The sequence below is a fragment of the Dermacentor variabilis genome, chromosome 6 (genome assembly GCF_050947875.1).
Source record: "Dermacentor variabilis isolate Ectoservices chromosome 6, ASM5094787v1, whole genome shotgun sequence".
NCBI classification, from domain to species: Eukaryota; Metazoa; Arthropoda; class Arachnida; order Ixodida; family Ixodidae; genus Dermacentor; species Dermacentor variabilis.
In genome coordinates, this window is record NC_134573.1 from 188242849 (window position 1) to 188258535 (window position 15687).

The following is a 15687-nucleotide window of genomic DNA, read 5'->3' on the forward strand; positions in this document are numbered from 1 at the left end:
TGCGAATTCTTGCAGTATCTCTCTAGCGTTTCTAGAATCGATGCCATAGTTGCCAGCTGCCTGTTCACCCGCCTGTTCTTTCCCACTTTTGCATTGAAGTCCCCCATTACTACTGTATACCGCGTTTGCACTTTTATTTTATTTATTTATTTACAATACTGCCAGTCTCATATCGAGACCATAGCAGGTGGGCATATGATTATACATACATTTCATGGTTTATATACCGAACGGTAAGAACATGAAAACACGTAAATGGAAATACATAAAACAGGTTCAATGCACAATTTTACAACACTAATAATATGAATAACAAGAGAAACTCACAGAAATAGTACATTTCAGGTTACATGTACGTAAGGATTATTACAGTGTTATAAAAACAAAGAAAGAAACAAAGGGGGTAAATGTTTAGCTACAGTTAAAAAAAATGGGGGTTCTGACAATTATATATGCATAAGATCTATTCTTTCCTAATTAATTATTTCGTTTTCTAATAACTTAACAAAATCAGACTGCGATACTGTGTTAGTTACAGATGAATCTAGGTTATTCCACTCGCGAACAACACCGGGGAAAAAGGAAGACTGAAAGGTATCGTTATTACAAAGGAATTCGTTTAGTGTATATGCATGATTATGACGACGTACGCGGGATTTAGAAAAGGTAACGTATGCAGAGGCATTTATTTTTGGTCGGCTGTGTAATATTTGATGCAGAAATTTTAGACGAGCTTGTTTTGCTCGTACAGACAAAGTTGCAAGCCCTGACTGTGTTAGAAGAAGAGTAGGGGAATCACTGCGCCGGTATTTTCGGTGGATAAACCTAATTGCCTTTCTCTGGATCCTTTCCAGTTTAGATATGTTTGTTTTAGTGTGCGGGAACCATACGACATTAGCATACTCAAGGACAGGTCTCACAAATGTAATGTAAGTTAAAAGTTTGACGTTAGTTGGTGCCAACCGCAGGCACCTTTTGATAAAGAAGAGTTTTCGTAATGCACAAGAAGTAATGTTGTTTATATGTGCTGTCCAGTTAAGGTCGGACGTTATTGTTAAACGAAGATACTTATGCTGTTGAACTCTAGTTACGAGGCTGCCGTTAAGTGTGTAGTGGAAAAACGATGGGTGCTTTTTTCTCGTTACTGTCATGCAGACCGTTTTGTTTGTATTAATGGTCATTTGCCAGTTATCACACCATTCGGTTATTTTTGCTAGTGCGTTATTGAGCTGAACTTGATCTTGGTGATTGCGTATTTCTCTGTATATTATGCAGTCGTCTGCAAACAGTTTGATTTTACAATCAATGTTATTTGTAATGTCATTGATAAAAAGTAAAAATAACAGCGGACCTATTACTGAGCCCTGTGGGACCCCTGATGTGACAGGCACCGGAGCAGATGGGGTGTTTTCGATGACGACAAATTGGGAACGGTGAGATAAAAAGTTTTTTATCCATGCAGTAATAGGTCCATTGCCAATCGCAGCTGTAATTTTGGCAGTTAGTTTAGTATGGCACACACAATCAAGCGCTTTACTGAAATCTAGTAAAAGTATGTCAGTTTGATTATGATTATTAATACTTAAAGCACGATCGTGTGCGACCTCTGTTAGCTGAGTGACTGTCGATAAGCCTCTTCTAAAACCGTGTTGAACATCTACTAGAATATGTTCTTCGAAATATGCGGTTAAGTGTTTGAGAATAATGTGTTCCAAAATTTTACATGATGTGCTGGTAAGCGAAATTGGTCTGTAGTTAGATGGCAGGTTAGTATCGCCTGACTTATGAATCGGTACAATTTTGGCAATTTTCCAGTCTTCAGGTAGCTCTGACGTCGAAAGTGACTTGCGGTAAATAAGGCCAAGATATTTACTATTATATTCAGCATATCTTTTCAAGAACTCGTTGGGGATGTTATCTGGACCGTTTGATTTCTTCACGTCTAACTCAAGTAACTGCTTAAATATTCCGGAGTCGTTTACTGTTAATGTGTCAATAGTGTCAAATGATGACGGTGGCAAATATGGAATTGTGTTGTTATCTTTAGTAAAGACTGATTGAAAGTGTTGGTTAAATTTATCAGCGAGTGCCAGTTTTTCCTCGCGTGGACGATCTGGTGTCGTTGCGGGGCGTGCGCGAAAAAAGTTTCAGAAGCGATTAGGGTTGTGATTGATAAGGTTAGGCAATGTTTCATTGAAATATATATGCTTCGCAAGCTTCGTCTTTAACTTGAGCTCGTCGGCAGCGCGGGAGAGTTGCGATTTTGTTTGTGTACTTGCACCGTTCTTTTTCATCTTATGCCGCAAGCGTTTTATTCTGCGCTTGACATGAATTATATCGCGTGTTATCCAAGGATTTTTTTGTTTGATTTTTTTACTTTTTTTTGGGATGTAATGACGCATGCAGTGCGATACTATACGCTTGAAATGAAGCCAGAGATCATTAACGTGGACAGAACTTTCGTTGGCAGTTTCGTAAAATTCTTGGTATTCATGCGCTAAATAGGTTAGTATAGCGGAATCATCTGCTTTTTCAAAATTAGGGACAATAATTTCACTAGTTTTGGCTGTTGCAGTGCATCCGAGGGGCAACTGGCATTTTGATATGTTGTGGTCTGAGATACCATTTATGATCTCCGAGTTCAGTAGATCAAGGGGGAAGTTGTCACTAATCAGTATTAAGTCAAGGATGTTAGCGCTTGTTCCTTGTGTTCGCGTAGGAGAGGTTACTACTTGATGAAGCCCGAAATTTAGCATCAAATCAATGAGCGAATTTGATGAGAGTGAAGTGTGGTGCATGGTATTCCAGTCAATATCAGGTAAATTGAGGTCTCCCATAAGAATAACTCGGTTGCTAGCATGCTTCTGCATAAACTCCTGTACAGCAATGACACTTTCGTGACCAGAAAGAGGACTTCTGTAGAAGCAACCAGTAAGTATAGCAAAATCATCGCACATAATCCTGCAGAACACAGCCTCGACATCTGGAACGTCGGGCATCAATACAAAGGGTAAATGCTTCTTAATAAGCAGAGCTACGCCACCGCCTCGAGTTGGTCCATCTTTACGGATAACTGAGTAATTTGGGGGTGCTATTTCGTGGCTGTATATTTCTGGTGAAAGCCATGTTTCAGTAATAGCAACAATGTCAGGGCTGTGCTTGAGTAACAGGTTTTCTAATGCTTCAGTTTTATTTACAATACTTCTCGCGTTCACATCTAGCAGTGTTATTTCTGTGAATGTTTGTGGCTTCGAGTTACTGGTCGACTTCTTTCGGCGTTTTTTTGAACTGCGACTCTCATATTTCTTTCGTCATTCCAGACAAACATGCTGTCGTTTATGTACAGTTTATCAAAGAATAGGGATACTTTTTCACCTTTCTCACGGCCTGATTTAGTGCTTTCCCAGAGTTTTCTTCTCTTTTCGCGCACTCTACGACTGAAGTCTTCACCTATAGAGTACTTAGTGTTCTTGAATTTATAGCCTTTCTTCAGTATTGCTGGTTTGTTACTTGAGTCAACTAGCTTTAAGATTACTGGTCTGTTTTTGTCTTTATTCGGCCTGCCTAAGCGATGTATTCGTTCGATGGCAACTGGCTCCAGGCCAAGGATTTCCTTGACGATTGTTTCATTAACACTGTGTTTCAATGTAGAGCTGTTTTCGCCTTCATCCTCGGGAAGTCCGTAAACAATAAGATTTGATCTTCTGCTGTGGTTTTCTAAATCATCAACCCTGCTTTCTAATCTTTTAAAAGCTTTTTCCAACTGCAATATGTTCTTTTCGTATGAGATTACTTTTTCTTCAAGTTTGGAGAGGGCGTCTATCTTCTTTTCAATTTCGGTTAGCCGATGTTCTTTGATATCTTTTATATCGGTTGCGATATTCTTTAGTTGTTTAGCAATCTGTCTTAACTCGGGGCCTGGATTCTCTTCTACATCCCCAGCTACTAAAAGAAGTCTCATCGCTAATTCGACATCTCCATAAAACCGATCTACTTCCTCGTTGTCGTGACTGGACGTTGGATCGTAGGTTTGTACTATCTTTAATCTATACCTTTTATTGAGTTTGATTAGACTACTGCTACCCTCTCGCTGATGCTGTAGAATTCGTCAATGTTGCCCGCTATGCCTTTATGGATTAGGAATCCTACCCCGTATTGCTTCTTATCAAGGAGACCTCTATAGCAGAGGACATGGACGTTATTTAGCAACGTATAAGCCTCATCAGTTCTTCTAATCTCACTAAGGCCGATACTATCCCAAACAATGTCTGATAGTCGCTCAAAGAGTCCTACTAAGCTAGCCTCACTCGACAGAGTGCGGCTGTTAAAGGTTGACAGGGTCAGTTTCGATTGGCGGCCTGTCCGACCCCGGCGATTCTTAGCACCCTCTGCTGCGTTACAGGTCTGACCGCCGCCTTGGTCAGGAGCTCCTCAGCTGCTGGGGACCGACGACCGTGGGCTAATTGTAGATATCATCAGGGAGGTTGTGTCCGAATATTGCGCCAGGGAGGCCAATTCCTGTTCTGGTGCGGAAGTGTCTTTGTTCAAGCTTAGTGGGCCTTCCTAATTTGGTTGTACCTGGACTACTATAACCCCACTCGCTCTCGGCATCTTTCGCCGGTGTCAGGCGTCACTCCAAGCCTGCAGATGTAGTGCACTGGTGAATGTCAAATTCAGGTGCACCAGCGTCAAAAAAAGAAGGGGGGAGGAGGGGAGAGATTTGAACTTCCGACTACCGCAACCGAGCATTCGGCACATGGAACTAAACATTACTAAATGCAAAGCTGTGCGTGTCTCCCGTGTGGCATCTTCTCCTGCCCTGGATAATATTAACAACGTACCGCACGAAACCGTAACATCATACCGATATTATGTGTTCACGTAACGTCTTCGCTTTTATGGTCCCTGCACATTGAACAAATAATTAACAACGCCAACCGTACGCTTGGCTACTTGCGTCGTGACTTTTCATCCGCCCCAATTTCACTGAAGACACTCTTGTACAACACCACTTTAGTAAGGACAAAATTAGAATACGCTGCTTCAATATGGGACCCGGGTACTCAAGTTCTAATTAAATGTCTTCAACTCGTTCAAAACAACGCTGCACGGTTTATTACAAGAAATTACAGCAGAGCATCCAGTGTAACATCTATGAAAAATACATCGCGCCTGCCTCTGCTCGCCCATCGCCGTCAGCATTTTCGTCTTTGTTTATTTCATAAAATTTATTATTACAATCCCTACTTGCGATCCATCTTGATATCCGAGCTTTCATATGTCTCTGCCCGCACTGATCACCGACATAAAGTTACAATCATTTCTTGTCGAACAAAATCTTGTTTTCAGTTTTTCGTATGCTGTACGTGGAGTACAGCATACGACTGGGACCACCTTCCCGGACCAACCGTCGCCATTGAAGACAAGTGCCTGTTTCGCACTACTTTAGCTAATACTGTTACTACAGAGCCACCTAGATATGTTATACACTAACTTTTTGCTGTATTTTATTGTTTTTCAAATGTTTGTACCCACCCCCCTCTGTAATGCCTTTGGCCTTGAGGGTAAATAACTGAAATGAAATTCACGTTTATTAGGATACACTGTATGCAGGGCGATAAACAGCAGACCGCAACGCGAGCCCGCCCACATGTGTCAATTCGTTGCGTGCATGTTAGTACTTCACTGTTCAGCCTAGAGTGTTTTAAGTTGACTTTGTCGCTGGGACATGCCTGCTCTGACAAGCCCTGAGCTTACCGTCGTAAACGACAGGGGTCTTCTTCCGGAAGTAGACCAGGGTCGGGAATGTTGACACGCCGAACTGCATCGCTGCTTCGAAGTCGTTGATCTTCACGAAGTCAATGCCAAACACGTCGGCCTCATCGTCAATGTTCTCGAGCTCTTTGAGAACCTTTTCGCAGTCCTCGCAGTCTTCTTCGTCTGAAGCAAGAGAGGTCGTCGGTTGTCATTGCCTCAGCACCATTTCGTTTCGTTTGTACTCTGCATGATCTGAACATGAATAAATCCACAACATACTGAATCTGCTTTCACTAACAAAATATTTTTACGCGTTAATCACAATAAAGAGTCCTACAGAAAAGTGTATGATCAAGTAAAGATATGTTGAAAGCAAATTCACAGGCGATTACGATACTCCCTAATGCGGAACTTGTGCGCAGCTCTATGCGTGTTTTCATTTCTCGATATATTGGCTGGCGCGGGCAACCTGTCTCGCGCGGCACATTGCAAAGGGAGCGAAGCGTGGCGCGATTGTCTCGCTAATCGTGAGATCCCGAGAAGCAGCGCGTGGGTGACCCGTGGGCGCGAGTCACAACAGTCGCAGCAAACAGACCTCCGCTCATGCTGCGCTTTCTTTCCATATATGGCATCGATGGCATCATCGGTGAAAAGACGACGCGCGCTACTCTGGCGCCATTTTGTAGCCATCGTCGCCGCAGAGCCAGTATTGCGCCGCAATACGCTTCTCACGCTTTCGACATACCCTCCTCCTCCGCTTTCCGCCTCATGGTACCGCTGCACCCTCCTTCCCCACTTTCCTCATCGCGCTCTCTTCGCTATCGTCGTCTTTCATCCCCCGCTGCGCTCCGCGTTCGCTCTTTTATCCTTCGCTGTGCTCGTTCACTCGGTTACGCCGAGGGACGGCGCCGACGTGAAACGCAGGAACGGGCGCCTTAGAACTGTGCGCTAAAGTGTCACTGAACAAATGAATGAAAGGACAGTCACTTTAGCACACGCTAAAGAGAATGAAGGCGAAAGTCAGCGCGCTCACGAGACATATATAAATTACTTGACACTCTCATTTGAATGCATTGTTATTTCCTATCCTTTTCTCTCACCAAAGGTCGTGGGTTCGTGCGCCTTGATTAACTCTGCCTTACTTAACACCATAGGTCGTGGGTTCAACTCCCACCAATGATTGTGGGTTCGACCGTCAATGGTGGCACCATCAATTTTGGTGCCAGGAATTTTGGTCCCACCAAAGGTCGTGGGTCCCAGTGCCTTCATTAACTTTGCCTTAATTAACACCAAAGTCGTGGGTTCGACTCCCATCAGAGGTCGTGGGTGGCACCATCAATTTTGGTACCATGGAATTTTGGAGCCATAACACCGGACGGTCAATTTTTCGACAACCCCGGATAACGGAAATTTGGGCACATGAGCCACTTAAGTTGCATTTTTACAATTGCTGGTAGGTACAGCGGGACGTGGCATTTCTCGACGCGCTCGACGTTTCTGAGCAGGTGCGACTAAGAGCGGGTGCGAGAGAGAAAAGCTGGGGGCTTTTGCTCCTTCAATATCTGACTCTGCCTAGGCACTACGGAGGAGAAGTTTCTTTGCGCGTGTTGTATGCGTTTGGCCCTAGGTGTGCCGGCATCGTGGAGTGGGGCTGAGTTTCTTTACGCACGGACGCTTGCTGCGGCGGCGCGGTGAAACAGGTGAAGCAGCGGGCACTGACGCCCCGTTTGGTGATCGTATACGGTATCATAAATTCTCTGTGAAGCCTCCTTCCCCAGTGCCGGGTTAGCCTCCCTACCTTTACGACTCTCCCTCTCTCGCTCTCTCTTTGTGAAGCCCGTACCGCGGTGAAGGGTTCCGTATGAAGCCCTATAATGTCGAACATTCGCTTTGACTTGGTCACTGACCAAATTTTCCGTTCAACGCATGGTAAATGCGCTCATACCGCGTAAAGTGATCGAGAACATGTGGCTACTACGTCTTTCACATGCTTTGCTCCTACTTTCTGATCTGGAGTGCAGGGCACTGTTTGTTTGTTTGTTTTCTAGGGAAACTCGCCACTATAGAACTTTGACTTATGGAACGCTGGACTCTGGACAAGTGAACTGTGCACTATGCCTATAGTCATGACCGACCTGCCGTGGTGGCTTGGCGGCTATGGTGTTGCGCTGCGCCAGGCCGCGTGTTCAATTTCCGGCGGCCTTATTTCGACGGGGGCGAAAATGCAGCAACGCCGGTACGCCGTGCATTGGGCGCACGTTAAAGAACCCCAGGCGGCCGAAATTAATCCGTAGGCCCCTCACTGCGGCGTGCCCCATAGACAGAGTTTGGGTTTCGCACGCCGAATGTTTTTGTCATTACCGCCTCGACCGAATACCCACGCTCGACGCATCGCGAAGAACCAACAGACTCAAACTGACTACCGCGCTATTTTTCAACGGCCTCGCCATTGTCCTCCCTAATCGCACTGCGACGTCACTAAACACGCCGTGAAGCCTGCACCGAGAGCACTGGGCTATGGTCGCGACATACCCTATGAGGCTTGCCAGTGACCGTGGAGACAACGCGAGGAACCATCGTAAATTATATGGGCATAAAGAAGAACACAGAAGAAATTTTTATCAATTTAAAAGCTTGTAGCTAGGTTATTTCAACACGTTTTCATTAAATATCTCGCTGGAGGTCTTTCCCTAGGCGTATGACTATCGTTTCGGAGGAAACAAATTCGGATACAATTGCCTAAAGCTCTTCCAGTCAAACGAGTGATGTGGGTAGCAGCGTACGTTAACATGCAAACAACGCTTACAGAAAAGAACGGCGAGGAAAGGCGAGTCGTCCACCAGCTTGTCGAGCATCCTCTTATTGACGGCCTCGATTTCGTCAGCCAGTTCCCGGTTGTCGTCATCAATGAGCCATTCGAACACGGCCTCTTCGTTCTTGATGTCGCCTGAACGACAAAATGCTTCTTAGCGGTAACGCAATGGGTGCGCGGGCTTTATGAAGACACTAGCTAGATATATATATATATATAATATGTATATATATATATATATATATATATATATATATATATATATATATATATATATATATATATATATATATATATATATATATATATATATTACAGCGAAGCTGTATATGGCGGCTAGGGTTTCATGTATCTTTCGTGTTAATGCGTCGATAATAAAAATACACCCAGTGAGCGTGGGCCGCTCCCAGAGATAGCTCAATACCAGGCCGACCCGCGGCGGAGGTAAAGCAGGCTTCAAGCGCTCTACCTCTAATAATAACAAATGGAAAATAATAAATGAAATAAATAAATCAAGATGCATTGTTTCAAGTCGATGGGTATAATGAAATCGTTTGTGAACAGCACATAGAGTCACGAGCAGGAGACGTTGTCACATACGTAAAGGACAAAATTGTATGTACAATCACACACTTTTGACTCGCAAGAGGACAATACCACCGACTGTGGAGATGTCTGTGCCATACAAGCGAAAGACAGAATTGTGATATCCATTGTGTATATATCTCCAGGCACACCCAAGTGTGATGCCGAGAAGTTCATGAACACGCAGTTTTCATGGGTTAGCCGTGATGACAGTACCCCTGTGATCATCGCTGGTGACTTCAATGTGGACATTTCAAAACCAGACAAGAAATGGTTCACTCAGTTTGTGCTAGAAGAGTTTGGTTTTAAGTGCCATACCAATCCAAGGAACTTAATTACTCAACAGCGGTCGTGTATAATTTTATCTTTGGCCAAGATTCTTTCTAAGGGTGTAACCGAACCAATCAGTGCATATCACAGTAATCAGAAACATATCGCTAGCACCAATACCAAATGATGAAAATAAACGCATGTATCCTTGTCTAACCCTCTGTGATGTGCTAAGCAGCTTCGCTGGTCATCCGCCTTCACAGAGTGGAATGGCTCCTCGATTTCTTTCTTTTTTTTTTTGAAGACTCTGTCTGGATCTATGTGACGGGGAAAATGTCGGCTATTAGCGGGGAAAGTGAACTGCCAAATTAGTTTCTCGGCGGAACCACATAGCTAGTCGGTCAATACGATGTTAAGTATTTCTAAGTATACTCGCATGCTCACGTTGTCTTTGGTCTTTAAAGAAGCTATCAAACCTCACTGAATTGAGCCTTTGGTTTGTTCCCTATAATCCTGATTTGTTGTCAAAATATTCCGAAGGCCTTAAGAAGCTATCGCTCTAGAACTACTAGCCGGTCTTTCGTTTTTGCCTATTTTTGGCTTGACAAGGCACCGCTAACGATATTGGATTGGCGTTTCTGGTATTCAGGATGTATAATTTACCAATTAAGCTTAGTGTAACATTCCTTCCTAATGTGCCTACAACTACCACCGGTGTGTTCATCCAGTACCGCAATACCTGCAAATACTAGATGTTTCCATCGCTCACGTTACTTATAACTTGCTGCTGTTATTCAGCGTGCCAAGAAAAGGCTGACGTATTGTGCGCCTCGGCTTCTCGATCTGTTTCTGTGACATAAACAGCGAAAACAGTTCAAAGCAAAATAAAAGCGCAAAAAAAGCAAATATGCATTCTGGTGGCCACTGTGACATCTACCACAAGAAACTTTTTCCAACACTGTCCTCAGCTCAGCCAAGGCAGTTTCGACAGATACAGCTGTGACAGTGATGACAACCTCCCGTTCCAAAGTGCTATGCCGTTCCTACGTAACGTCGTCCAATGAACACTTTAGGGGGCCGCACACTGCCGCAAAAGTTGACAAATTCTCGTAATATGTCTTTGCCGACCGTCGTATTTTTCATTAGCATAAAATAAATAAAAGCATGAGTGCATAGTAAAAAGCGAACACTAACTCTTTCTTTTAACACAGACCCAACGCCAGTATCGGACCACACCAAAGACTTTAATTCCTCCGACCCTAGGCAATGACACATCATGGAGAGTGTACAGAACTTGTAAATGGTGTGTTTCGGAAAATCTACAGTCCTGGAATATGTTATTTTCTGTGCACCAGCTTGAGAGGGGAAAATGTCCCTTTGGAGACCAATATGGTGACGAACACTATTGAACACTTAAATACATTTAAGTGGTGAGAAGGTAGAAGGAATGAAGACTTGAATTGTTGACGAGACGTCATTTATAAACAGTAAGAATAGAAGAGGGCCTTTGAACGGATACTTGAACTCCGCTAGCGACTTCGTAGATAACAGAGCCCTGTTCACTAGTGCTCACTTTGCAAGCTTGGGCACCAGCGCCACAAGAAAGGGAGGTTTTGAGGTGCTTTATACACGTAAAAACAATGGACTGATAGCCTACTCAACGTAGTAGATTGAGAAAGAAGGTTACTCGAGGTATAAACATTTCTCACAGCGAACATAAATGTTCTGCAAAGGCATCAGCAGCGTTCAGAAAAGAAGGCATCTTCGGCGTTGTTTTTCGGAGAGTGAGAGTGGGCGTAGCTCCAGAAATATGTTAAATTACTTTTCATGCTGGCTTCAACACGTTCGATATGGTATATATAGTGATCACGGTTATGAAATAATTTGCAGAGAGAACGATCGTGCCGCGTTCACATTTGTTGTAAGAGACAAGAGGCGTGGGTGACTCACCATCGTATATGAGCGGGTTGGCGTTGCGGAAGTACACCAAAGCAGGGAATGTTTTGATGCCGTATCGCTTGGCCAGCGATGGGTCCTGAATTTTGACCATGTGGATGCCGTACAGGTCGGCATCATCGTCAATGTTCTCCAACTCATGCAGGGCTTGGTCACAAGCTTTGCAATTGGGCTTGTCTGTGAGACAAAAAAGAAAGCGAAAAGAAGACCCGTGGCATCGCTTTCCCCTTCGAGAAAATCACGTATACGTATTATGAATTATTCGATCTTTTCGTTTCCTCCAATACTTGTTACAGCTTCTGACAATTTATGTTGCCGTGATTTTCACGGCTCAGCAACGATATGCTTGTTTGTGCTGCTGCACATTTCTGGTACAAACATAAAACAGCCCTGAAACGTCCATTGAACTGCAATTAGCGTAAAATAAACATTGCTGTTCAAAAGTTCAGAGACCGTGCACCATTCGCGTGACAAGCGGACTTCGCGCCTTGTAGCCCGGCTAATTGTGGCACGGCACTCAAGGCGGCCGCGGGAGGCGGCGAAAGATTTCGTGCCTTACTGCAACAGCCGCCCTGGCGGCTTAGCTATGGCGGCTAATGGCGCTGGCTGCCGAGTCCGAGGGAACCGGACCCGACGGCCGCATTTCGATGGTGGCGACAATGCAGAAGACTGCCGCGCGCGCTGAAGATGCCCGGCTGGTTGAAACTAATCCGAAGCCCCCCACTACGGCGTGCCACACAACCATATTTTGGCTCTGGCACGTAAAACCCCACAATTTCATCTACGCAACAGGATGGCGAGTCGGGCGAGCTTGTGCGCCACACCTTCAGGCTCATGGAGGGCAAGAAGTGGCGCAGCAGTTACGGTAGTGCTACGACTATTGTGGCCGAGCGGAAGCTCACCCTGGGGCTTACGACTGAATGTTGAAGTATTCAGCTACATAAAGCGACATACATTGCGGAGGCCTAGAATTGGCTAACATGGCGTCCCTTAGAACACAATAATGCACCGAAGAAGAAACTTTCGTTGTTATGGACAAAGCAAAGGATCGAGTGTAACTTTAAAAAAAATCTAAAGATGTTTTTTTTTTCTTTTGATTTCACGCCGTATAATTTATTTCGTGAGCACCATCACACACTGTCATGCATATACACTCATCTGTTGCATGCACGGAGGTCATCACGCAGCAACTTCATCAGCGTGCAGGTCACGGTCTTGGCAGACAGTTGACGAGAATTTTTGACACATGAAAGTCAACAAAATACAAGAAAAATGAGGAAGGTAATTTTCGTGACCATAGCCGGGAGCTGTCTACGAGCACAAGCCTATGCGTGCAAAGAGCGGAAGTTTACATTGAAAGTGAGCAGTGTGCAGGCGTTTGGACTCTACAGGTTCTCAAGACAGAAACACGGACGCGCTGAAACCACGGATAATGGTTAACTCACAGAAGAAAACAGCCAAATACTGCGTTTCCTCAATGAGCCGATCCATCATGTCCCGGTTCACAGTTTCGATCGTGTCTTCTGACTTTTGCAAGACGAGCCACTGAAGCACTTCCTCTTCGGCGCCGAGGTCACCTGCATATCGCAAACAGCAAGTTTCATTGTGATTGGTGCGTAACAGAGAAAGGAAACATCCAAGATCATTGTAGGTTAGGAAGGCGCCCCCATCCTGAAAAAAAAAATTGAAATAAAAAATAAAGTGTTGCCATCTATTAAATGCGCCACGAAGCGATGTTTTTTCAATTCCACATAGCGCAACGGGATGTACAGCACCCACAAAACGAGGCGAACCCTTCTATACCCAAAGTTGGGTAGTAACTGTAGGCTTCGAAGGGCCTGCGGGAACCGATTTGAAACCATACTTGTATAAGCGGAGTACTTAAAGTGGCTTTTTACAAAGAACGCCATGTGGCATAGTAATGCACATTCACTGCCTCGCAGATTATTGTGGATGGCGCCTGTGGTGCTTTTATTGATTGATACGACGAACCTAGTGGTTGTCGTATGACAAACCATTGGTTCAGAAAGGGTTACGGACCTTCGATGACAACAGCCACTACTGCGGCAGTAAGAGCGAGACACTTTTACAAAACACCGGACGTATACCGAAGAAGTGTTCCATCGTCAGCTTAGCGGGCACTGAAAACGATGCAACGCGCAGCAACGGTCTCAGAAGCAAATTCTCGTAAGACAGGCTGTGTACGAAAAGAAATTGCGCGACGCATATCGGACGTCAGTTATATGTGCACATAGAGCCGTGGGATCGATCCGGAAGAACTCTAGGGACTACTACTTCCATTCTTAATAATTTATTAGTGGTGACCTCTCCGAATCACTTAGCAGGAGGTGCGTCGTAACGTCAGTGACGTAACCTACGAAGTTGTCCCCTATAGTTCTGACCCCGGTTCGCTCCGTCGTCGTCCTCGCGCTGAAGTTGTTCATGTAGTGCGCATGAAGCCGTATTAATTATGCGCGTACGTGAACGCTGCACCTCAGAAGCTCCATTTCCTGCCGTCAACTCTGCTGACAGAACTTTTTGATGCGAACGAGACGGTCGATTTTCGCACGGGGGGCGATTGAAACAATGATTGTGGGGCCTCCGCACCGCAGGAATTAGGCGCGCGCAAAGGTCGATGTCAGGAAAGACGATGAAGCGCGTTGGCTGCTCGCTCTCTTTCTGGCCCGCCACTAAAGAGAGAGCGTTTATTTTGCCAGCCTTTGTTTTCAACCTACGTTACAATATTCAGCGAATAACCTGAAATTAACCAATGAACTTCTGAATTGCTTACCTTACGGCACATGTTGCAACTTATGAATTGTGGCCGATGAGTTTGCAAGACGGCTTCTCTTGAATTTCTAGGATGACGCCAGTTTACATAGGCGTTCCAGTTACTTTTGTGCTTCAACGCCTAAAATAGCGTTTTCTTAAAAAGGTAAGTGGAAGAACAGAGCGTTTTTACGGCAAGTTTAACGGCGCATATCGCCAAACTGATGTCATTCTGGATTCATTCCGATTGGATGTGCCTTGCAAAATCACCGGCTACAATTCGTAAATTGCAATATATGCCATAATGTAATGAAGAAGTTAATTAGTGAATTGTTGTTAACTAGTTGTATACGTGTTTTGATTTCTTGCGCAAGTAATGTCACCCCCTGAATAATCCAGCTCAAGGACTGGAATTATGTTATCTGTCGCAGACGATTTTTAAACATACCGTAAAACTTTAAGATGATCACCCCGTATAAGCGACACTAACTCTGAACACTGCAGGAACAGCGTCATTGTCATTTGCTGGGAAAATCCAAATCGTATTAGAATTGCTTAAGAAGTGAAAAGTCTTTAGCTACACAAGTGCGAGGCCCCGCCAGTAGTTTGACGAGCTGACGCGACCTACCTTCGTACACGTTGGGTATTTGGTTCTCGAAATAGACAAGCGCTGGCAGTTCCTTCACGCCGTACTCCTGTGCCATGGCAATGTCGGTTGTCTTGACGAACTGGATGCCGTGGCGGTCTGTGTCGTCGTCAATGTTCTCCAGCTCTTCCAGTACGGTTTTGCAGTCCTCGCATTCGGATCCGTCCGAATCTGGGAAGACCGCAAGCGATGACTTGCAATAGCAGTGCGGTGGCTGCATGCCTTATTGGAAACCGCACCGGGAAATGTCTAGGACAAACGTCGCTTGTGCGTGTCAAAGACACGTTAGATTTTGTTCGTAGGCGCAAGCCTAAGCACGCAGTGTTAACTGCATTGGCTTCGTATGTTAACACACGCACATAAAAAAAAAAGACGAAACATATGCTGCAGGAAGAAGAGACACACACGAACGCTCGTGTCACCTCTTGCGCTCCGTTTGTTCTTTGCTTTTAACTGAAAATGTCTAACCAAGAAACAATAGTCCCAAACTCTCTTTGAAACTTTCTCTAGTTAGTGCGTTAGTCTAACAGTGTGTAAGTGCTTTGCTACTTCGTTTTCAGTTCTTGTCTTTAGGGAATAATACGAGTTGTAGAATAAAAACCTCTCTATGTAATCTTAAATATCTCATCTGAAGTCCTTCATATAGGAAGGCTGACATCTTCAGCTTCCATTAAACTCTTTTTCTCTTGGTAAAAGAGTAGAAAGCACTCACAGAATAAAACCGCCAGATACTTGGCCGCCTTGATGAGCTTCTTCAGCCCTTCTCCGTCAACATCTTCGATGATTTCACTCCCAGGGTTCTTCTGCAGTAGAATCCACTCGAGGATGTGCTCGCCGTTCTTGAAATCCCCTTGAAGACAAAACAAGATCGCACTTGGCATGACAGCTTAAC

At 44.6% G+C, this 15687-nt stretch overlaps 1 protein-coding gene across 4 annotated transcripts in view; it reads right to left on the reverse strand.

The window, feature by feature from the left end:
- hlk (hulk) overlaps nucleotides 1-15687 on the reverse strand; it is a 140009-nt gene that overhangs the window by 23897 nt on the left and 100425 nt on the right. For all 4 annotated transcript variants that reach the window (XM_075697122.1, XM_075697121.1, XM_075697119.1 and 1 more), the window contains 6 exons: nucleotides 15508-15645; nucleotides 14778-14966; nucleotides 12826-12957; nucleotides 11375-11557; nucleotides 8564-8704; nucleotides 5758-5940 (listed from right to left, as the gene is read on the reverse strand). In XM_075697122.1, coding sequence (XP_075553237.1) covers nucleotides 5758-5940; nucleotides 8564-8704; nucleotides 11375-11557; nucleotides 12826-12957; nucleotides 14778-14966; nucleotides 15508-15645 — 966 coding nt within the window. The remainder of the gene's footprint in view (nucleotides 1-5757; nucleotides 5941-8563; nucleotides 8705-11374; nucleotides 11558-12825; nucleotides 12958-14777; nucleotides 14967-15507; nucleotides 15646-15687) is intronic.